The 25,239-nt window shown below is 41.4% G+C and overlaps 2 protein-coding genes across 2 annotated transcripts in view; one reads left to right on the top strand and one right to left on the bottom strand.

Moving 5' to 3' along the window:
• Positions 1-6,259, top strand: part of GPR39 (G protein-coupled receptor 39) — a 192,739-nt gene extending 186,480 nt beyond the window's left edge. Inside the window, exon 2 of the mRNA XM_019454225.2 lies at positions 5,754-6,259. Within this exon, the coding sequence (XP_019309770.2) occupies positions 5,754-6,259 (506 nt within the window). The remainder of the gene's footprint in view (positions 1-5,753) is intronic.
• Positions 5,521-25,239, bottom strand: part of LYPD1 (LY6/PLAUR domain containing 1) — a 38,061-nt gene continuing 18,342 nt past the window's right edge. The window contains exon 3 of the mRNA XM_019454245.2: positions 5,521-6,925. Coding sequence (XP_019309790.1) covers positions 6,690-6,925 — 236 coding nt within the window. The 3' untranslated portion in view covers positions 5,521-6,689. The remainder of the gene's footprint in view (positions 6,926-25,239) is intronic.

The raw sequence follows: 25,239 nt of genomic DNA, 5'->3' as shown, positions 1-25,239 counted from the left end.
GCTGTTCCAGGAACCCTGCTTTGAGAGCCACTGTCTCAGAGATTAGAGACTAAACCAAGGTTGGTGCTGATTGGGGCTCCTTGGATGGGGCAAAGTCAGTGAGATCAATGTCTCAAACTGGCTAGCAGAAGCAGATTGGCAAACACAAAGATATAAATTGAGTAAGTGCTAAAACCTTTTATTGGATGTATTTGTCTTTCCCTAGCTCTTCATTCAACTAACCATATGCTTACTTTCCACTGACAATTGCTATTTAAATGTCTCTTCACAGGCAGCTGTTCCTCATCCTACTATATGCTAGTTGATTTATTGTTCACAAAACCTGATGGAGTGTTCTCTAATGGGTCTCATTTCCCACAGTCTCTACCCACCCTTCATGTTGTTCTGGCTCTGGAAGCTGGCAGAGTCAGCTGCTATTACAGTCTTCCATCCCTTGCTCATGCTGTGTTTTTGCCTGGGTGCCCCTTTGCAGGCTACCTCTGACTCTCCTTTAATTTCCTGAGCGTTCACCCCCCCTGGGAGGGTCAACCAGCTCTTTGCTTCCATAAAACTGTACCCAGATAGCTCTCAGGACCCTTGGCAAGCAGTCACCTGGCTGTGGCTGCCTCTTCCTCCCCAGCCTTTAATCACTAGTGCTTAAGAAAGGGTCTGTAATAGGCCCCAGCTAATCAGGAGATGGCTGCTGAGTGAGTAAAGTCCAGAGAACTTGAATTAGAGGGTGGGGGGGGGGGGCAGGGGAGATCACTAACTCCTGCTCACTGTGGTCACAGTTAGAGAGAAGTGGACTATTGGGGCAAGAAGAGATGGAGAATCTATGCTAAACACAGAAAACCTAAATCATTCTCTACAACCTCCTCTGTATCCCAAGGCTTCAATAATTCAGTAAAATGGGACCCTAACACCAAGTGGAAAAGCAAATCTTTGTGATTCAAATCACACAAACTACCTTGACTGGATAAAGATGGAATTTCCTGAGCTTTTTGGAAGCTCAGTATTTAGGAAGCTAAGTATTCTTTTCTAGCAGGTACTCACGTAAGATGGACAGTCTGATGGATACATGGAGTCCTTATCAGCTTGATCGCAAGGTCGTAACCTGGAGTCATACCTTGTTTTCCAAACATGCTTCAGCTCCCTTTGGGGAAAGCTACATTTCACCTTCCTTTAAAAGGGGGAAAATATGTGCTCCAGGGCTTTGTTGTGTGCCTGTGTTTTGAGGAACCTGGTCCTAAAACTGAGTCCAGACAGTGTACAGAGCAGGTGTTGTGCTGACTTTAGCTAGGATCTGAGGTTGGCCTGCCTTGCATTGTATTCCAGATGGGGGATGGCCAGCATTTGGGCCTAAAACTGGAGTGAAGAAAACTACATTTAGGTAAAATGATGGGGGTGCCCCGTGGCTCAGCTGGGTGAGTGTGTAATTCTTGATTTGGGCTCAGGTCATGATCTCACGGTTTGTGGGAGCGAGGCCTGCACTGGGCTCTATGCTGACAGCGTGGAGCCTGCTTGGGAATCAATCTCTCTCTCTCTCTCTCTCTCTCTCTCTCTTTCTCTCCCTCTCCCTCTCCCTCTCTCCAAAATAATTAAATAAACATAAAGAAAATAGAATGATAGGCTTGTTTGTCAATCAAAAGTCAAATCCCATGTTCTGAGCCATAAGACAAGAGGTAGAGAGAGTCGTGCCACTCTGCCTTTGGAGATCTTGGGTGAATCAGCCTCAGTTCCATCATTTGTAAGACAGAGGGGTTCTGGGCCTAGTTTCCATGGGAGACCTGCTCTCCCATTCTCTGATGACTCTAAGGTGAACTCGGGATCACAGGAACAGCTTCCTGCACTGGAAAGGTTTAGAAGGGAGAAAACAGAGCCAGAGTCAGATGTTAAGAATGTTGCCACATCCCAGGTGGCATAGCTTCACGTTTTCCGCAGATGAAACCATGCAGGATGACTCAAATGCTAGTATGACATGTTGTTGGCCATCTCTATTACTTCTGTTTTTTAAACAACATTACTTTGCCGAGAATAAATCTGTGTCATCGTCTAATGGCACCTGTCATTTTAGCGTAGTGATCACGGAGGACAAATGGAAGTACTTCATGTGGAAAAACAGATAAGCTATGAAGGTATTTCTTACCCAGAGGGCAAGGCTGTCTTCAATATAATACAGATCTATCAATAATATAGTTAAAACAGTTTGCCGACTTAACATGACTGGGTTCAGTTCACTGATCTTCATTCAAGTTCATAGTAAAGTTGTTTTTAACTGTGGGCTGCACATACCATACAGACCAAAGCATTATAGATTTTTCCAAATGTAAGTCCAAATCGAATGCAGCCAAACATAAATTTAGTCAAATCTTTAATATACTCTATTAAGGCATGAATGTAAGATTTTAAAGCTTTGTCTCAGAGTAGCTGGGACTAGAGCTGAACTAGTTGCACACAACCTAATAAAAAATTACCTGGGACACGACAGTCTCAATGTCATCTCAATGCACTTTTTTTTTTTTCAAATGTAAAAGTGAGCCATTACCTTATAAAATGACAAATTTTACAAGGGGGCTGGTTTGTTCCCCCTTGCTTCCCACCAGAGGCTAACTTCTATTACATGACCCATGGAGGCACATGTCACAAGTACCTGTGGTGGGTGCCTGTATGCCTAATCCTCCATTTTCCTAGAACAAAATTATGTTTCAAAGCAAGGAGGAAAGACACCAGCCCTTTTTCCCACCTCTAGTTGTGGTGGGAGGGTTAAGAAACATATTAAAATAGATTTACCCTGTTTTTCTACTTTCTGAATGTGACTACTCAAAATTTTAGGTTGTAAGCCACCACAGTAGCTTACATTGTATTTCTAATGGTCAGTGCTGTTTTACATCCATTTTACAGGGTGGAATTATGGCTCATATTTACTTGCCTGCATTTTCTGTATTTTTCAAATGGAAAAAAGGAGAAACAATACTGTGTCGTTCAAAAAAAAACACTGATGTATAATGGCTTTTGGAGCCTAGCAAGCCTGTGTCCTAGCTATAGGATGTGGGCAACTAACCTGAGACACAACTTCTTCCCCTGTACAATGAAGATAATGACAGCTTTGATCTCACCAGGTGATTATCAGAAGTGAGAAACACATAGGAAATAAACACAGAGTGCTTAGCACAGAACCTGGCAGAGGGAACACTCAATACATTATTCCTGGTTATGTGTCAAGACCTTTCTGATGCTTAATTGTTAACCTCTGTGGATTTCTAACTCAATTTCTCCTCTCTTGTTCTCCAAGTTCATATTTGCTATCCTACCTTGCTACTCTACACCCAAAAAGCAGAGATTTCCCCTTTCCTCGTCACTGGAGAATCTTGGGTCTGGTTCCCTATTTTCAGCAACTTGTTTAGAGTAAGTTACCTCCCACTTATGGACGAGCTCATTTCGATTTCAGAGCAAAAATTTTATCCTGGCTAAAACGACAAATCAAGCTACAACTCTTCATCTGGTCTTCTGCCTTTCCTCATACCCAAGATATTTGGTCTTGCTTTTTACTGCACTCTGCTTCTTTAGACAGGAAGGTCAGTCAAGGACAACTGATGCCGGGTGTAGGGGGTGAAGGTAACCAGCATAAGGGTCACGCACATAGGAGAGGGCCAAAGAAAGGACACAAAAATAACGACTTTGTAACTTGCCCCACAGCCCTGGCCCCTTTCCTCACTGCCTTTCTTCCCTGGGCTTGAAAAGTGATGCTGTGTTCAACCAGAGTAAGTACAAGTGGGTTCTTGTCCCCTTGCTAGATTCTTGCTGCCTGAAGTATGGCCTCCCACAGGGGATCATAAGACACACCTAAAATCCTGTGCTCAATTTCCATATTCTGGGAAATACGTCTTCAGATTAAGATGGTTGTACTGATCTGAAATGCAGTGGTAGAGAAGAGAACTTAAACCTTTGTGAAGACATATAGCTTCCCTACGTAGGGGAAGCTTCCCAGCTGCTTCAGTTAATGAGATGAACCTTTCAGTCAGAACTGCTTCTGCTAAAAACAAGGAGAAGTAACTTATGAACCCACTTCGAAAAGTACACGTCTGGAAGCATCCTTGCTTCTCAAAGCAGTGGGAGGAAAAAAGCCCCCGCTTCCTTGTGCAAGTATTTAAACATAGAAAAATGATGATTTTTGTTCCCTTCCAGCAGCTATAACTAGCTGATTCAGAATATACTCTTGACTTAAGGTGATTTTTTTTTTTTTTTTTTTTTTTTTTTTTTGCTTTTTCATCAGATCAATACATTACTTTGCTCATTGTATTTTTAGACTTATGTTCTCAGGGAAGCAAACACAAAGGAAAGAGATAAGCAAGTAAGTTTGTGTTTCCAGCTTGGGCTGAGGGTTGACAAGAGAAACGCTTAGAAATGATCAGGGGAGCAGAGTTTCCAGAACCTTCTTTGCTGACAGCTGGGATTTGTGGAGGATTTGTTCAGGGAACTGGGTTATTTCCGGGGCAGAGAACATACCTAGGGCTGCTCAGCTACCAGGTAGGGCATGCTCAGGTGAGTGTGTGGGAGGGCGAACCCTGGTTGCATAGACATGGCTGGTTTTCCTGGAGCATTTATCAATGAAATATTTACTATGGATCAGAGGCAGAAAGGGATTATTGCCAACCATCGCTTCCTTGTGGTTTCCTAGAAAATACAAAAGTTCAAAACGTGAATGAATTTTCCTTATTATAGTAATCAAATTTAGGAAATGGAGGAAGTATTTCTGACAATCCAAAATACAGCTTTAAGATCCCAGCTCTCCACACAGGAACTTACTTTCTGGTGTGTTGGCTTCAGAGCAAAGAGCAAATGTTGTGCAGATTCCTGATCTTCCTTTTCTTGGATGTTTTGTCACTGTAGATAAATGCTCCTTTGCTCTGTCAGAGGTCATAGAAATAGAGATGGTGTAAGTTGGAAAGCAAACTTGTGGACATGCAAACATGTCCATTCAGTCAACTTTTGATCTCATGGGGTCACCAAGTGGTGTCCCTTTAGGGCGTGATCATTTACCGTAGTTCAGTGCCACAGGCAATGAGCACACTACTGGCTAAACTTTAAGGGGGTTTTAGATCTGTTGTCTGTGGGTAATGGTCTTTTTCCCCCATGAGGGTGAATAGACGATATAACTAAAAATTTCTAAAAACAGGGTGCTTTGCAGATAGCATGAGAATTACAGGTGTGCACACTGCACGGAGTAGACATGTTCAAAAACCATTCTCAGTGACAGGCTATTCCCGGTTTTGTGTCCCTTGAAATTGAATGCAAAGTCAGTGTCACTAAATATGCTTCTTTGTTACAAGGGACACCGTTTCCATTTGTCTTGAAAATATCACTGGGTTGTCTTTATGTAGACATTCTTTGAAATACAAATATTGTTTCACCTGATACGACATAGGGTATACATCTATTTCCTTAAAACAAAATGACAGATTTTACTGGACTATATAAAATGCTTTCTGGATACACAACAATGAAAACATTTTTTTTTTTAAATGAACAGCCATCAAAAGGTATGCATAAATACTTGAAAGCATTTAATGGTCTTTAACACAGTCAACTCCCCCAGCCTTGAAACACACTGTTCGATTCTTTTTTGCTAGTGGCAAAAGAAGCAGTCGAGCACAACACTGAAAAATTGGTAGCATTTCCTGGCCAGTAAGCACAGAGCTGGGGAGCTAAATATTTTGTGGCTTTGATTGTTGTTCTCATGCTGTTTGTGTCGGTCTCTCCTTTTGCCTGCTCAGGGCTGATTGTTGTGACCTTGGCTGTCTGCTGGATGCCTAACCAGGTGCGGAGGATTATGGCCGCAGCCAAACCCAAGCACGACTGGACAAAGTCCTACTTCCGGGCGTACATGATCCTCCTCCCCTTCTCCGACACCTTCTTCTACCTGAGCTCGGTCATCAACCCGCTCCTGTACAACGTGTCCTCACAGCAGTTTCGCAGGGTGTTCGGGCAGGTGCTCCGCTGCCGCCTGACACTGCCGCACGCCAACCACAGCAAACACCTGCGTGCCCGCGTCACCTCTGCTGCGGACAGCGCTCGCTCGGCGCGCCGCCCCCTCATCTTCACCGCTTCCCGGTGCAGTTCCTCTGCAAGAACTAACAAGGTTTACTTGAGCACTTTCCAGAACGGGGCCGAGCCAGACTCCAAGCCCCAGCAATTGAGTCTTGAGGCAGCAGAACCCAACGTGCAGATGAAACTACCCAACTCCGCTGCAGGGAATGGTTTTCAGGAACATGAAGTGTGAATGTCAACTATGGAAGCCTTGAGGACTAACCGGCGCCCCCAATGAAAGCAACATGATCCTGACACACGCAGTGACAAAATAAACCATGCCCCTATGAGGGACAGGAGTGGAAGCGAGGGGCCTTGGAAAAAATGGATGCCTCCCTAAGTGTCTTCCAGGGACTGATTCTGCCAGCCCGGCCTTGCCTCTGGTAATAGGGGACAGACTTGGACTCCCCTCTTCCCTTCAAGTACACACTGAAAAGTCAGACTGAATTTATTCAGAGCTTACAAAAACTGTTTTACACCGAGCTCTTTGATTTGCAAAGGAACTGAAAGAAAGAGAATACGCTCCCTCCCAACCCACAAAAAAAGGACACCCAGGAGAAGCTTGGGGAGCAGGGGGAGCGAGGGCCTGAAGGACAATGCAGGAGGGATGAGCATCTCCAACTTCAGCAGTGAGCCAAGAGGAGGGCAAGTTTCAGGAGCAGGATGGTGGTGGGGAGCCCCGGCCGCAGGGCCAAGGCAGAACTGCTCCGTTTCTTGGGCCGGGGCCCATTGCAAAGTGGGGTGTTGCAGCAGCTGATGCACACTGAGTTCAGTTTCCCAGGGGAGCAGAAGGATTGGTACCCAGCGGAGGCGATGAGGCAGGCTGCTGAGGAGGCACACGATTTGCGGTACATGATCCCTGCAACACAACCCAAGAAGTGGGGTTAACTGGAGTTGGCCAAGGTTCAGCTCCTCCTCATTCCTCCCACAGCCCAGCTACTTGGTGGGACCAGCAAGGTACTTTTGGTTGTTTCACTGAGCACACCCCCCCCCCCCCCACCAAAATATAAGTGATGATGGCTTCTTCACCATACAGCTCCAGTAACTTTTGACAAATTGTTCCAAAAGCTATTAGATATTGGTATCAGCAATGAGCTATTAAAATCAAAGTTCACTTAAAAAAATTCACACACAACTTATATTTGCCTTTTGTTGTTGTAACTATCTCATGCCATGGAGAATGAGATGTTTATTATTTTATAAGTGATACAGAGAAAGCTGTCATCTATGTGTTAAATCCTAGAGTTCCCTGAACTAATTCCCATGAGATCCCTACTGAAGGGGCCCTTATTTTTCTGAGGTTTCAAGGTCCACTAGAGTGACGGGGTCCACTAGAGATACTGGTTACAGGAAATAAGCTTTGCCCTCAGAATATATGGCCACCTGCCTAGTTAGCATCCACAGCCACCATTTAGTAAGGTACTGTGAAGGCACATAAAGGAGCACATAGGACACATGGGAATTGCAGCATAGTCACCAGTTAGGTTATCTTGACTAATCATTTAAGTTATTAAAGCTGGAACCTTAATTCAAATAATACTAACTTCATTTAAAGGCTTTCCTGTGTTCCAGACACACTACAGAGGGCTATGGTGTTCTAGTTGATTTATCACTACAGCAAGCCTACAAGGGAGATCCCCATTTCACAGACGGGAAGCATAAGGGCAAGAGAAGTTTACAAATTTGCCCGAGGTCACACTACTAGAAAATGGAGAAGTTGGGATTTGAACCTAGAATTCTGACTCCATTCTATCCATATCCTTACTAGTATACATACCAAAGTAGCCAGCCAAGAAACCACAAAAAATGTTTTTTGGGGGGGAGGGTGGGGTGGGGAGGGGGAGATAAATAATATGTCTTACAAAACTGGGCTTGGAAGTGAATGGCTTTAGCTTCTGAACTTCCCCGCACACCTGAGGGCTCCAGCATATTCGACCAGTAGCCGGGGTCCTTATTCTCTGACTCCCTGCAAGGATGTGTGTTTGCAGGCAAGGCTTTGGTTTGTGCCTCCTTCATCTGCCTTATGAATTGTTGCTTTGGGTTATGGAGAAATGGCAAAAAACTGAGCTACTTCAGACTTCCAAGTGGGAGGTTAAAGAAATACTTTGGAACATACAATTTTAAGTCATTTTTGTTCTAGAACTGCACATTTGAAAGGATGGATTTTCTAACACATAGAAAATCCTGGACAGTAGCTGCTCTGGTAAGATTTATCAGGTAAGATAAAGTCCACACAGAGGGTGTGTGTGAGAGAGGTGCTGTATGATTTCCAAGAAACCTGCTATGGGGCTTTGCCCATTTATGGATTTCCCAAAGTTTCTACATTTTCTATCCATTGCCCATTTTAGGAAATTTTACTGTCATTTGCTAGTTCAACTTCAATAAACTTTCTTCAAGTGAATTGTAAATGTTAAAAAGAAATAATATATTTTTCACTGTAAAAAAAAAAAAAAAAGCCCAGGGAGATCAGGTGGAAATGCCCCCTGACCAGATAGTTGCTCCTCAAATGTAACCACTCTTGCCAGTTTGGAAGGCCTCCTTCTGGGCCTGTTTCTATATATATATATGTATATATATATATATATATATATATATATATATATGTATATATATATATACATACATACATATACATATATATATATACATACATACATATACATACATATACATATATATATACATACATATATATGTATGTATATATATACATACATACATATATATGTATGTATATATATATATATATATATATATACATATATACACACACACACACCCATGGAAAAATAAAGTGTATGTATATGTGTACACACACAGATTTGTTACTGGTGTCACATCCTAGATGCTGATTTACAGTTTGCATTTTTGTTTAGTGACATGGCTGGTATTTATTTTTAAGCCTAACTCTATAGGGCTCAGGAGTGATGATGAGGAAGGTTAATTAGGTAATGAATGCACAAAGACAGCCCTGATTTTTGTGACTGCCTCCCAGGGGATACCTCAAGATCACCTGTTCTGTTGGCCAGGAGAGCTTATGCCTGTGGTCCCACAGGACCAATATGTATACACAGATATTTCTATTTCTTAAAGGTGGTGGATGAAGGTCTGGCTTCCAATAAGCCTGAATCTAGGTGCTGAGATCTTCCCTTTGAGGACACTGAGTGGGCTTGGCACATCCTCAGCTGCTGGGAACTATTAAAGTAAACATAGGCTGCTTATAGAAACACGAAGAAGAGCCCAGCAAAATGAAGAATATGCTCCAAATAAAAGACCAAGATAAAACTTCAGAAAGAGCCTTACAGAAACAGAGGTAAGTAATTTACCTGAGAGGGTTCAAAGTAATGTTCCTCAAGAGGCTCACCAACTGGGTGAAGAAGGGATGAACACAGAGCTTCAACAAAGAGAAAATCTCAGTATCAAGGAGAAGTCACAGAACTGAAGAACACAATAACTGAACTGAAAATAACACCAGAGGGTTTCAACATCAGACTAGCAGAACCAGAAGAATGGATCAGTGAACCCAAAGACAGGGCAGAGGAACTCACCCCATTAGAGCAGCAAAAAGAAAAATAAAAAGTGGAGGTAGTTTAAGGGACCTAAGAGACCACATCAAGTGGCTAACATTCTCATTTATAGGAAACCCAGAAGGACAAGACAAGGACAGAAAACTTACTTGAAAAAATAATGGCTGAAAACTTCTCTAACCTGGGGAAGAGACATCCAAGAAGCCCAGAGAGTTGCAAATAAGGTGAACCCAAAGAGACACTCTATAATTAAAATGTCAAAGTTAAACACAAGGAGAGACTTACAAGCACCAAGAGAAAAACAACTTCTTATGTACAAGGGAACCTCCAACTATACTATCAGCAGACTTTTCAACAGAAACTTTCCAGGCCTGAAGCGAGAAGCATGATATATCTAAAGTGCTAAAAGGAAGAAAAAAACTTCCAAGAGTACATGGCAAACTGATCACTTGGAAGTGAAAGAGAGAGTGTCCAAGACAAGTAAAAGGTAAATGAGTTAATTACCACTCAACCAGCCTTACAAGAAATGTTAAAGGGACTTCTTTAGGCTGAATAGAAAGGGTGCTAATTTGTGACAACATATAAAAGATATATATATCTGATAAATATATAGGAAAGGTAGTGGATTAATTACCTATAAAGCTAGTATGAAGGTTAAAAGACAAAAGTAGTAAAAATAACTACTAGTTAGTAGTTATTAGTAGTTGCTAGTAATTAGTAATTATTAGTAATTAAAGGATACATGGGCTAAAAAAAGATGTAAATGAAATGAAAAAAACAAAATGGAGGGGAGAAAGTAAAAATGTAGAGCTTTAGAACACTTTCAAGCTCATCAACTTACAGTAGACTGTTGCAGATATAAATTGTTATATGTAAGCCTTTCAGTAACAACCTAGCAAAAACTATAAGTAGATATACAAGAGATAAGAACTGTAAGCATACCACCAAAGAAAGTCATCAAATGACGAAGAGAGCCACAGAAGGAACAAAGAAACTGCCAAACTGCCAGAAAACAATTTTTAGATACAAATACTAAATTCTTCAGTCAAAAGATATAAGTGGCTTCATTAAACGACATCAACAAAATAAGACCCATCTATATACCGCCTATAACAACTAATTGCAGATCTGCATATACAAAATAAGCTTTAAAACAAAGACTGTAATAAGAGACAAAGAAGGGCATTACATCAAGGGGTCAATCCAGCAAAAGGACAGAACATCTGTAAAGAAGTATGCACCCACCATAGAAGCACCTAAATATGTAAAGCAAATATTAATAGACCTAAAGGAGAAATAGTACAATAATACTTGGGGACTTTAATATCCCATTTACATTAATAGAGCATCCAGACAGAAAATCAACAAGGAAACCTAGGCCTTAACATATACAGAACATTCCATCTGGTTCAGTGTTACTTACATCCATCAGAAAGCAACAAAGGAGATGGAAAGGATGTCACTACTAGTAGGAGGTTCCTGAGCTCACCTCATTCCACAGCTATACCAAAGCAATAACTACATCTATATAACTAACTGAAAATTACTTGCAGGCTAGCAGAACAGATCTTCCACAACTCCTCACAGAGAAAAGGGCACATGGGATAAGGGTAGGAGGGATAGGGATGCAGTTGAAAAGCAAAACCCTGGAGCAAATAACCAAAAATCAGAGAGACATCACAAGCACAGAGGAGGGAGGGGATCAGATCCCACAATGGGTAGCCCTAGCCCTGAGGATTTGCACTAGGAAGACAAGTCCCCACAACGTCTGGCTTTGAAAATCAGTAGGGCTAAATTCTGGGAGAACCAGACGGAAATAGGAAAGAAAGTCCCCACCCAGAAAGAGATGGCCAGATAAACTGGCCTGAGACACAGCACAGAAACAGTAGTTGAAAAGCACCTGGCGTGTATGTAAAGAAGATTTCTTGACTAATCTTAGAACTTGTGCTCTAGGGGCAGGGATCTTTAGGAGATTTCTCAGGAACAAATGTGCTGGTGGGCACCATTTTCCTGTCCTCCCCTAGCCTAGGCAACAATCACTTGCAACAAAACACCCTTAAAACAAACTTGTGGCTGCTAGAGGGGAAGTGGGTGGGAGATGAGTGAAGCAGATGAAAAGGATTAAGACTCACAAACTTCCAGTTATAAGTCACAGAAATAAAAGAAGTACAACACAGAGAATATCATCAGTAATATTGTAATAATGTGTGTGGGGGGAAGCAACAGAATATACATTCTTCTCAACTGCACATGGAACATTCTTCAAGATCATATGTTTATAGGACACAAAAACAAGTCTTAAGAAATTTAAGATTGAAAACATATCAAGCATTTTTTTCAGACCACAGTGGTATGAAATTAGAGATCAATTAGAAGAAGCCAACTAGAAAATTCACAAATATGTGGAGATTAAACAAGTTACTGAACCATCAGTGGGTTAACAAAGAAATCAAGACAAATTAAAAAATACCTTTACACAAATGAAAATGGAAACACATCACACCAAAACTTCTGGAAAACAGCTAAAGCAATTCTAAGAGGGAAATTCATAGTGATAAATGCCTACTTCAATAAATAAGGAAAGTCTCAACCTTACCTTACACCTCAAGGAACTAGAAACAGAACTGAGCTCAAAGTTAGCAGAAGAAAGGAAATAATAAAGATTAAAGCAGAAATAAATGAAATAGAGAACAGAAAAACAATAGAAAAGAATAAATAAACTAGGAGTTGGTTCTTTGAAAAGATAAAATTGACATACCTTTAGCTAGATACACCCAGAAAAAAGAGGATTCAAGTAAATGAAGTCAGAAATGAAAGAGGAGACATTATAACTGAAACCCCAAGGATCCTAAGAGACAACTATGAACAATTACAGGCCAAATAAGAGTCAAAAATATACAATGGGGAAAAGACAATCCCTTTAATAAATGATGCTGGTGTAACTGGATCAGTCTCTAACACCAAAGACAAACATTAACTCAAAAAGGATTAAAGGCTTGAACATAAGACCCAAAACCATACAACTCCTAGAAGAAATCACGGGAGGTAAGCTCCCGGACATTGGTCTTCATGAGGATTTTTTTTATATTTGACATCAAAAGCAAAGGCTACAAAACCAAAAATAAACAAATTGAAAAACTTCAGAACAACAAAGGAAACCATCAGCAAAATGAAAAGGCAACCTACTGAAGAAAAAATTTATAAATCATATCTGATAAGGGATTACTATCCAAAATATATGAAGAACACATATAACTCAACAGTACAAAAAACATTCTAACTAAAAAATATGCAAAGGTTCTGAATGGATATTTTCCCAAAGACCTATAGGTAGCCAATAGGTACATAAAAAGATGTTCAAAATCACTGATCATCAGGGAAATGCAAATCAAAAGTATAATGAAATACCATCTCATACCTGTTGGGTTGGTTATTACTAATCACAAGTGTGAAAATTTTGGGAAGGGAAACTCTTGTGCAGTGTTGGTGGGAATGTAAACATGTGCAGCCACTATAGAAATAGTATGGAATGTCCTCAAAAACATTAAAAAAAGACATACGATATGATTAGGCAGTTCTACTTGTAAGTATTTATCTGAAGAGAACACAAATACTATTTTGAATAGATATATGCATCCCCATGTTAATTGAAGGGTTATTTACAATAGTTAATAAATGAAAACAACTTAAATGTCCAACAAATGAGTAGATAAAATGTCACATATCTACAATGGAATATTATTCTGCCATAAAAAAGAACAAAGTCTTGCCATTTGTGACAACATGAATGGCCCTTCAGGATGTTATGCTAAGTGAAAAATGACAGAGAAAGGCAAATACCATATGATCTTACTTATATGTGGAATCTAAAAACAAAAGAAAACCAAAGTCATAGATACAGAGTACAAATTACTGGTGGCTAGAGATGGGATGTGGTAGGTGGGTGAGATGGGTGAAGGGAGTCAAAAAGTATAGACTTCTAGTTATAAAATAAGTCACAGGGATGTAATGTACAGCATGGTGACTAGTTAATAATACTGTATTGTCTGTTTGATAGTTGCCAAGAGAATGTATCTTAAAAGTTCTCATCACAAGATGGGGCACCTGGGTGGCTCAGTTGGTTGAGCATCTGATTCTTAATTTAGGCTCAGGTCATGATCCCAGGGTCATGGGATCAAGCCCCGTACTGGACTCTGCACTGAGCATAGAGCCTGCTTAAGATATTCATTCATTCTCTCTCTCTCTCTCTCCCTCCCTCCCTCCACCTCTCTCCCCCACTCATGCTCTCTCCACCCCCGCCCCCCCTTAAAATGTTCTCATCACAAGACAAAAGCCTACAACTATATATGGTGATACATGTTAACTAGACTTACTATTGTGATCATTTCGTGATATACAAATATTGAATCATTGTTGTCCACCTGAAACTAATAATGTTAAATATAAATTATACCTTAATAAAAAATATATTTTTTCAAAACCCTGGAAAAATAATGCCTGAAGTTACAAAGAGATGTACCAACAGAACCACAACCTGTACTTTTGCTGATACCCTCACATCTTTAGTTAGAAGCCATTTATCTTTGTAAGATGTGTGTGTGTGTGTGTGTGTGTGTGTGTGTGTGTGTGTGTAGTGGGGGGGGGGGGGCAGATTTATGGCCAGGTGAAAGCCCTTAAGAAGGTAGTTCATGAATAGATACCACAAAAAAGACTCCAGGAGGGGAAAAGTTGTAAGCTCCACCCACCCACCCCCTCAGAGGTGTATTTACCTCACAGAGAGAGGGAAAACAGAAAATGGGTCTGATGCAAGAAAGACATGTTAATTGAATGGGTGGCCACTCCAAGCCAGGGCACCATGAGGAGGTCCAGGAGTAAAGAGAGTCTGGAATGATCTGCCCATGATCCACGAGGTTCAGAGCAGCTGCCCTGTTCATAGACCACTGTGAGCCTTCCACAGTGGAGTCTAAGTCCTGGAGACTACAGCTAGAGATACTGTGGATGAAATCAGAGGTGATTAAAAAGATTTCTAACCAGATGGAAGGAAATTTGGAGCTAACAGATATCAAAACTAACTGATGGGCAAGCAGCTGACATTGGGGTATTAAGACCCTGGCTTTGGAGTTATTCAAGAAGAACAAAGAAATGATGCTCTAATACTCAACTGTTGGCAGAGGTAGAGGAAGGAGTAGGAGGTGTTATACTAGTAGGAATGGGCAAGTTCAAGATTAAAAAGAACTTTGAGAAAATAGGCACTTTACTCATCTTTTTAAAATCAAAGCAGTAGAAATGTCCAGCTAAAACTGCCTTTGAGAACCTGGGGACGGAGCTGCATGGTGAGGCTGGGACAGAAGTGCTGCTGGTTTATAATCTGCAAAGAAGAGAAAAACAAACCTCAGAGTCTCAGAGAAAGAGGAGGCTTCCAGTTCCATTCTAGGCTCTACAGCAGGGAGGATGGGATGGGGAAGAGGGCTGGGGACAAACACGAAGTGGTTTTGGGGAATGCTGAGAATTTCCCTACAAGGAGTGTGTGACTAGACATCACACAGGCAGCTATGGAGCTTTAAGTAAATGTCCCTGAGTTTAGATGTGAGGAAGTCAGGGTGACGTGTGATGATGGAAGTGGTTAAGAAGACCACGGGAAAAATTCTGCAGAGGCAAGGGGTAGGCATAAAGAATAGTAATCAGGCTGAAAGGAAATAGGTAGGTTGCTAAGTGTGGAGGGTCAGACCACAGCTTAAAAGTATTTACCAGTGCCATCACTCACAGCTTATCAGGATAAATTCCAAGTGGCTCTAAGATGTAAATGTTGAAAAAAATCATAAAAGTACTAAAAACCACTTTGGGACCTGTGAGATTTGTCATTTAAGAGTAGTGAAGGCTATTCTATGATGCACACTCAGAAACCATTAAAGAAAAGATTAATGAATTAAACTGTGCAAAAATTTTAAAAATTCAGAGATAGAACAAGCAATCTTAAAATTGGTATGGAACCACAAAAGGCCCCCGAATAGCCAAAGCAACCTTGAAAAAGAAAAGAAAAGCTGGAGACATCACAATTCTAGACTTCCAAGTTGTAGTACAAAGCTGTAGTGATCAAGCTATAAGTATGGTACTGGCACAAAAAATAGACAAATAGATCAATGGAACAGAATAGAAAACCCAGGAATGAATCCATAACTATATGATCAATTAATCTTTGACAAAGTGGGAAAGAATATTCTGTGGGAAAGAGACAATCTAACAAATTGTGCATGGAAAACTGGACAGCTACATGCAAAATAATGCAACTGGACCACTTTCTTACATGGTACACAAAAATAAATTCAAAATTGATTAAAGACCTAAATGTGAGGCCTGAAATCATAAAAATCCTAGAGGACAACACAGGCAATAACTTCTCTGGCCATAGCAACTTCTTTCTAGACATGTCTCTAGAGCCAAGGGAAACAAAAGCAAAAATAACTATTGGGGCTTCATCAAAATCAAAAGCCTCTGCACAGAAAGGAAATAATCAACAAAACTAAAAAGCAACCTTCGATATGGGAGAAGATATTTGTAAATGACGTATCTAATAAAGGGTTAGTATCCAAAATACATAATGAACTTAAAACACCCCAAGCCAAATAATCCAGTTAAGAAATGGGCAGAAGACATGAATACACATTTTTCCAAAGAAGATATCCAGATGGCCAACAGACACATGAAAAGATGTTTAACATCACCCATCATCAGGGAAATGCAAATCAAAACTACAATGAGCTACCATCACCTCACACCTGTCAGAATAGCTAAAACTAACAACACAAAAAACAACAGGTGCTGATGAGGCTGTGGAGAAAGGGGAACCCTCTTGCATTGTTGGTGGGAAAGCAAACTGGTGTAGCCACTCTGGAAAACAGTATGGAGGTTCCTCAAAAGTTTAAAAATAGAACTACTCTATGATCCAGCAATTGCACTACTAGATATTTACCTTAAGTATAAAAAATAGTAGTTCAAATGGATACACGTACCCCTTTGTTTATAGCAGTATTACCTATAATAGCCAAATTATGGAAACAGTGCAAGTATCCATCAACTGATGAATGGATAAAGAAGTTGTGGGGTGTGTGTGTGTGTGTGTGTGTGATGGAATATTAGCCATAAAGCTAATAGCCATTAGCCATAATAGCCATTAGCCATTGTCACTTGCAATGATGTGTTTGGAGCTAAAGAGTATTATACTGAACCAAATAAGTCAGTTAGAGAAAGACAAATACCATATAATTTCACTCATATGTGGAATTTGAGAAACAAAACAACTGAGCACAGGGAGGAAAAAAAGAAAGGGAAGCAAACCAAGAACCAGACTCTTAATGATAGAGAACAAACTGATGGTTACCAGAGTGGAGATGGGTGGGTGGGAGGAGTAAAACAGGTGATGGGGATTAAGAAGTGCACTTGCTGTGATGGGCATCGGGTGTTCTATCAAAGTGCTGAATCCCTATATTATACACCTGAAACTAATCTTACACTGCATGGTAATTAACTAGCATTTAAATAAAAACTTTAAAAAAATACAAAAAGTAAAAAGCAAATTACTAAAAAAAAAAAAAAAAAAGAAAGAAAGAAAAGAAAAGAAGAAGAAAATAGCATCAGTGAGCAATTCCCTGAAGTAAAATAACAAATTTCTTTCATTAATAAATGTATAACAAAGGTACGGGAGATAAACTGATACCAGAGGTAAACTGCAGGAAAATTTGTTCTTATGGGCACTTGATTTAACATTATATCATTTTAAAAAGAGCATGATTCAGTGATATTTCACGTTCTAGGAGAGTCCATAAGACTACATTTTTCTCTTGAAAAGTATATAAGTTGTTTCCTTGTCATTATTATTTTTTATTTCAGTCTATAGAGTGCTTATATCCAAAAGAGTGCTATTGATACAGAACAGGGAAAATAAAAGTCTTGCTTAAAAAATAATTCCATCTAGTAAAATCACTAAAAAGTGAAATATTGGGAAAATAATTGCAACTCAAATCACAAAGAGCAAAATTACTTAATATGTAAAAAGTCCTAGAAATCAGTAAGGAATAAAAAAGAACCCACTAGAACAATGGGAAAAGCAAATAAAAAGTTTACAGAAAAGAAAATAAAGTGAGTTTTGAAACAATAAAAAGAGATTTACTCTCACTCCATAAAAAGAAACACAAATTAAAGCTACATTGAGATACAGTAAAACCTTGGTTTGCGAGCATAATTCATTCCGGGAACATGCTTGTAATCCAAAGCACTTGTATATCAAAGCGAATTCCTGCATAAGAATAATGGAAATTCAGATGATGCATTCCACAACCCCAAAATATTCATATAAAAATGATTACAGGGGCGCCTGGGTGGCGCAGTCGGTTAAGCGTCCGACTTCAGCCAGGTCACGATCTCGCGGTCTGTGAGTTCGAGCCCCGCGTCGGGCTCTGGGCTGATGGCTCGGAGCCTGGAGCTTGTTTCCGATTCTGTGTCTCCCTCTCTCTCTGCCCCTCCCCCGTTCATGCTATGTCTCTCTCTGTCCCAAAAATATATAAAAAACGTTGAAAAAAAAAATTAAAAAAAAAAATGATTACAATATGTAATAGAATACAAAATAATAAAGAAAATGCAAAATATACAGAAAAATAAACAAATTAACCTGCACTGATCATTGAAAATCTTTGTGGCTGGTGTGAGGGAGACAAGAGAGGAGGGTTATTGTGTAGGACAATTTTCACTATCACCAACGGAATCACTGCTATCTATTGGCTCAATGGAATCTTTTTCTTTTCGTGCAACAAAGAACCTATCCAGTGACACTTGCTTTTGCCTCCTTTTGAGGATTGTCATTAAAGAAATTCATTGCTTGCACTGCTACAGCCTTATTTGGGTGTTGCTTTTCTACAACATTTTGCACTGTTTTCCACATTTTCCACATCTCCCTAATCTCATTTGAAGAGAGGGATTCCTCCACCTTTTCCTCCTCCTCTGTATAGGAGATGCAGACATCGACTTCTCATAAAATCTTGCAATTTTGGCCACTTGCATACCTCATTCATCCTTCTCGATGATTTCTTTCTTCACTTCCACTGTAATCATCTCCTCTTACCGCTTTTCCTTTCAACCTTTTTCTGCATAGGGGCCACTGTGTACACTTGCACGGATGCTGACTACAGTACAGTATTAAAAAGTTGTTTTCATACACTGTATTTGATGCTACTGGCAATAATGGGGCAGAGAAAAGGGACTATATGTGCAGGCAGCTTTACCTAGAATGAAACAAAGCATTCCTAAGCTTACCCTTGTATGGAAAAGCAAGGACTGTCCATACGTGCTTTGAAGTGACAAAAAATACACCAGTGCCAGTTGTGGGCACCTTTGAATGTCTTGAAAAATCACTGATTTCTGCCAAACACTGCAGCCTGAGGCTGAGCATCTGAGAATGGGAAACAATCACCCACATTCCCACAGCAAGAGACACAGAGAGAGAGAGAGAGAGAGAGAGAGAGAGAGAGAGAGAGAGAGACAGAGAGAGAGACAGAGAGAGAGACAGAGAGAGACAGAGAGAGAGAGAGAGAGAGACAGAGAGAGAGAGAGAGAGAGACAGAGAGAGAGAGACAGAGAGAGAGAGAGACAGAGAGAGACAGAGAGAGACAGAGAGAGAGAGAGACAGAGAGAGAGAGAGACAGAGAGAGACAGACAGAGAGCGCGCACGTGTGCTAGAGAGACCGAAAAAAACCCATTGTCTCGTTGCGGTCATGTGACATTTGGCATCATGTACCACTTGTATTGCTAGGCATCGCTCATTTATCAAGTTAAAATTTACTAAAAATGTTCGCTCGTCTTGCAGAACACTCGCAGAACAAGTTACTTGCAATCCAAGGTTTTACTGTACCATTATTATTTACCACTTGGGCAAGGATCAGAAGTTGATCACCATATAGCCATGAGTCTTGGGAAATAAGCCCTTTTCCACACTGTCAGTTGAGAGAGTAAATAGGTATAAATTCCATGAACGCAATATTGTGGTATCTATCAATATTATGAAATTTGACCAAGCAATTCCAGTTTTATGAGTTTAAGTTGCATATACAAATTCACACACATGCAAAATGACTATATATGGGGTTATTAATATCAGAGGGATTTGCAACAGCAAAAAAAAAAAAAAAAAAAAAAAAGGACAATCACACTATCCATCACTAGGGTCCTGATAAACACCGGAAGCTCATCCACATGATGGAATGCTACATGGCTGTAAGAGGAGGAGGAATAAGCTCCATGATATTTTTTTTTTTAATGAAAAAATAAAACATGACACCAGAGTAAATATTGAAAATTATCATGGGCACAAATGGCAAATAGTACATACACATATATACAATTTGCATACATACTCATATTATTGGAAGAATACACAAGAAAAAGGCAATAGTGGTTGTCTCTGGTGCTCACTTTAGCAGCACATATACTCATATTGGTTGCTCTGGGGAGGGGTACTGGGTGGCCATGGGATAGGGTTAGAAAAAAAAAAAAAACCTGTACAGCTAGCTTTTATAATCAGAACAACGCAAATGAAGCACATATATTTTTTAACCTCCTGAAATAAATTACGCCCCAAAGAATCATTTTATTAGATGCCTTCTCTTTGTGTCTGGCACAAATCCCTTCCTGTCTGTGTCCACCAGAGGGCTTCTGGGAATAAACACACCCTTAAGAAGAGAGCCACGAAAACTTAGCCCCAAACCTAAGTCTCGGGGTCACTGGGCAGAGGTACTCACTCGTGTCTGTCTTTTCATTTTCCCTTGAACCCAGTCCCCAGGAGCTCAGGTCTCGGCCCCAGAGAGTTAGAGGCTGCAGGGAAACCAGAAAGTGCGCTCGTGGCTGCTGGAGGAGTAGAACAGCAGTTTGGAAGGATCTACACTAATTTGAAATGTACAAATCGAACAGTGGCGTTTCTCAGCATTTACCCTTCAAAACAAAACGCACTTTCGCACGTGCACAGCCTTAGGAGGAAAAGGATGCACTTATACTGTGGGATGTTAAACACCAGTTCAAGGTCATGTGCAGAGTTCTGTACTTATCTGGCTCATTATACTGACTGAATCACTACATATACTGATGTGGTTTTCAATAAGTAGAAAAATGAATTTCCAAATGATATACATGTACGATTTATGTAAAAAAAAGTAATACAATGTGTGCTCTTGCAGTGTGTACTATGTGTGTGAGTTTATGTCAGAGACAAGGGGCCATAAGGCTATACACTGAGAAGTGGTTATCCTTTTAGAAATGGGCCACAGTCAGGAAGCACTTGTGCTTCATTTGTGATATTTTAATGCTGTACAGAGGGAATATGTTTGTAGATTGTATCAGTAATGACAAATTAATAGACACGGAAATTATACACGGAGTAAGCCACTTGACTGACCTGAGCTTGAAGTACACAGCAGCACATGGCTCCAGGAGGGCAGACAAGGGTCCATACCACTGCACCACAATATAGCCCTCATGGCCTTGGGGCTTCCCTAGAACCTCAGGCAGGTGCCATCAATATGGCCATGGTTCTGTGTGGCTTCAGCAGCACCGTGGGCAAGAAGTGGTAGGTATAGATGGTCATGGGTTTGGTTCACCTGCACCTTTGTGAATGCCCTACAGCCCACAGCAGCCACCCACTGCAGGAGATGGCAGTGTCTAAAAGCAGCAGTGAGGGCACCTGGGTGGCTCAGTCGGTTAAACGTCTGACTTCTGTTCAGGTCATGATCTCATGGTTCGTGGGTTTGAGCTCCGCATCGGGCTCTGTGCTGACAGCGTGGAACCGGGAGCCTGATTCAGATTCTGTGTCTCCCTCTCTCTCTGCCTCTCCCCCACTTATACTCTCAAAAATAAATAAACATTAAAAAATAAATAAAAGCAGCAGCGAGTCACCTTTTGGACACTTCCCCAAACAGCTGAGGGACGCTCCTTCCCCATATGACCTTTCTTTTAATCACTTCTAATATTCTACATGTTTTTACTATCAAATCATTTTTAATAGAATGTAGCTCCAGTAATTAGAGCAGTGCTTGATACCTAAATGGCTCAAAAAATACTGAATGAATGAATAAGGGAATGAAGGGGAAAAGGGGAGAACACAGAAGGAAAAGGATCATTTAAAGGGGGCCCAGAGGCCCCATGATAGTGGGTACTTTTCTGACTAGTAGCAACCCCAAACTTTATTCTTGGGCTGGTGGGGCCTGGGTAACAGAGGTTACAGAAAGCTAGCACAAACCCACAGGCCTTACTTGAAACAGGCCTGCATGAAAGGCAATGCCTTGGTAATGGGCTTTCAGACCCAGAGCTGGCAGGCTCTGCAGGGTGATGAAGTGCTGTCCATCACCCACGGCTGGGCTAATCCCAGCTTGGGCCTGCTCCCAGCCATCCCACCCTGCAGGGACACAGGGACGTGTCCTGCCTGTGCCAAGTCATTTCTCACAGCTCCCATCTGCAGACCAGAAGTGTACTTATGGAACATACCACCCACTATCACCAAATTGAACAAGAGCCCCAGCACTTAACACGTTAATCCTCTTTAAGTCTTTCGAGGGGTGATGGCCTCCCGGGAGGGGAACTCTTGGATTTAGATGGGTGGTTATACTGGCTTTCAAAATACCACAAATTGTTCTCCTGGAGTAAGTCAGTCGTATTAATCTGCCTTATTTAGGATAATGATAGCCATGGAGAGGAATGAAGGAAAGGTAAAATAAAATACTGAGGTTACTTCCAGGGAAATTCATTCCACTGTAGCAATGGTACCTATTTCCTGGGACTAGTGAAATTAGACTTTGAAGGAAATCAAGCTTGCAAGAGTTAGGCTGAAATCATAAAACATGGAAACAGGGGAAAAGGGATTAAATCATATGTGCTCTACACACTGGAATTAAATGTAAAGTGGGAGGAAATGCATCCAAATAGATGGTATGAACACATTTCAGTACCACCACGTGTCCTCCCTGTTTTACAGACACTAGAAACGATCTTTCCAAGTTAAGAAACTTGGAAAAAGTTCCTGGCACAAAGTAGGTGCTATATAAGCGTTTGCTGTTGCTATTTTTATTGTTATTATCTGTCCATGGTGTGTTTTCTAATTTGAACCCTTAATTCACAGAAGTGGCTACTTATTGAATTTATGCACACCACGGTACATCCCTCAGAGGGGATAGCGACTTCAGTAATTACTGATCTGCTCCATCATTGAAAATCACTGGCTCCTTTTCCCATTCTGTCTCCATTCCTCTTGGACTATATTTGGGTCACATTTTAGCCAACATGCTCAGTTTGCATTCAGATCAAGAAAAACCAAAGGCAGACCAGGAGACGGGGCAGCAGGGAGAAAGAACGAAAGAAAGAAGCGTTAGAAGTTAGTATGGATGCTGGATGGCCCCTGTCGTCTTCTTTGCAGCAGGCATTCCATCAGGCATCGGGCGGGCTTTACAGGGTTGAATTATTGATTATACAGGGAGAAGAAGAAAGATGGTGTTTTCTCTTTGCTTGAGTCCAGCTCTTTCTGCCTGCCCCTAACACAGCTGGGTCACCACAGATGGAGCAGGCAGAATAAAAGGCACCTGGAACAACTCTGGTTGACATCAGCCCAGAAGTGGTCAGGGCTTAGGAATACAACATCAGGGAGAGTTACACCATGGCTCCGAGGCTGGCATTCTGACCTGGAAGTCTCTAGGCTGACCTGGCTGGTGGCACACAGTGCAAAAATCTTTAATGTGCTAAATCACTGGTGTGGCGATACCTTTGGCCCAAACTCTCCTTCCTCGAGGTTCTTTCCTGTGCACTTCACTAAGGGGCCTGTTATAACATGCACCCGCTCTCCAGATGGGACCTGGAAAGTTCTAGAACCCCAGCAGGTAAAAACTGCCCAAGCAGTGTTTCTCAGACATCATTGTGCAGAAGAGTTACCTGGGCATTCTTTAAATACAGATTCCTAGAACCAACCCCGGATGATTCAGACACAGGTGGCCGAAACTTCCCAACTGCCACTTTGGGGAGGGAGCGGGCACATGTAGGTTCTAAATGCACAAAACAATTTATCCAGGGAGAAGTCTTTCACTACCTGCAAAGATTTCATTCGGCGTTACAGGCCAGCCCCTGCTCTGCCCTGCACGGTGAAGGCTGTGACAACTCTGATGATCCACAGCCATGGAGAAGGAGAGACGAGCCAGTTTTTCTTCACTGCTTTCCACTCTTCTCCTGGACCACATTTGGTCCATTGCTACCTCCCTGTCACAATAGGTCTGTCCTATCAGCCTCATTTGAGGACAGGCTCCTCTGCCTGCTCTCCAAGGACTTCAGTGATTGAAGGTGGGAATGTTCACTGTCAACCACTCAGCTTGGGTGTGAAATGACCAGCTTAGAAGACCAAAACACTCCTGGAGGTGATCAGGCCAGGGCTAGTTTGAGTACCTGTCAGTAGGGGTTTTTCTTTCTTCCCTTTGGCCCATTCATATCCCACTGGGGTGGCTTTTTCTGTTTAAAAGCAACACTGTACATGGTAAGTTTCTACCCAGGGGTTGGCACACTTCTTCTGTGACAGGCTAGATAGTAAACATTTTGCTTTTGAGGTTAAATAGTCTCCATCACAACTACTTGATTCTGATATTTTATCATGGAGGCTGCCAAAGATAATGCACAACATATGGGGGTGACTGTGTTCCAATAAAGTTTCCTTTATAGAAATCGGCCACAGTAGTCCACTTGGGCTGTCACAATAAAATATCCCAGGTTGTGTGGTTTAAACAACAGAAATTTTACCGGAGTTCTGGAGGCTAGAAGGCTAAGACCAAGGTGCTGGCAAAAATTAAGCTTCTGGTAAGAACACTTCCCTGGCTTAGAGTCAGCTGTGTCCTAATAGGGACCTTCCTGTGCATATCTCTCCCTCCCCTATAAAGAGGTCAATCCATTGGAAGCCATACCCTTGGATCTCATCTAACCCTAATTATTCTCAAAGGCCCCATCTCCAACTGCAACCACACTGAGGGTCAGGACTGCAATATATAAACTTGGTGGGGGCTGGGAGGACAGTTCAGTTCATAACACAAGTATTGGGCTAGATTTGGTCCAGGGGTCAGAGTTTGCTTACCTCTGTTCTATCAAAATCCAATCACCTTTACCTAATAACACCTATCCCTTTCACCTGGTCTTTCCTCTCTAGTTCTATAAGAAATACAACCCACAGTTTGGAACATTTACCTTTTTTTTTTTTTTAAGTTTATTTATTTGAGAGAGAACTCAAGCAGGGGAAGGGCAGAGAGAGAGGGAAAGAGAGAATACTGACAAGGTTCCACACTGTCAGCACAGAGCCTGATGTGGGGCTCGAACCCATGAACTGTGAGATCATGACCTAAGCCGAAGTCAGACACTTAACTGACTGAACCACCCAGGCATCCCTGGAACATTTGCTTTTTGAAGAATGTCAGAGGGGCGCCTGGGTGGCTTAGTCGGTTAAGTGGCCAACTTCAGCTCAGGTCATGATCTCACGGTTCGTGAGTTTGAGCCCCGCGTCGGGCTCTGTGCTGACAGCTCAGAGCCTGGAGCCTGTTTCGGATTCTGTGTCTCCCTCTCTCTCTCTGACCCTCCCCCATTCATGTTC

Source organism: Panthera pardus, unplaced genomic scaffold (genome assembly GCF_024362965.1).
Source record: "Panthera pardus isolate Hobbes unplaced genomic scaffold, ASM2436296v1 HiC_scaffold_10, whole genome shotgun sequence".
Lineage (NCBI taxonomy): Eukaryota > Metazoa > Chordata > Mammalia > Carnivora > Felidae > Panthera > Panthera pardus.
Note: the sequence above shows the minus strand (reverse complement) of the source record. Positions and strands in the feature narration are given on the sequence as shown.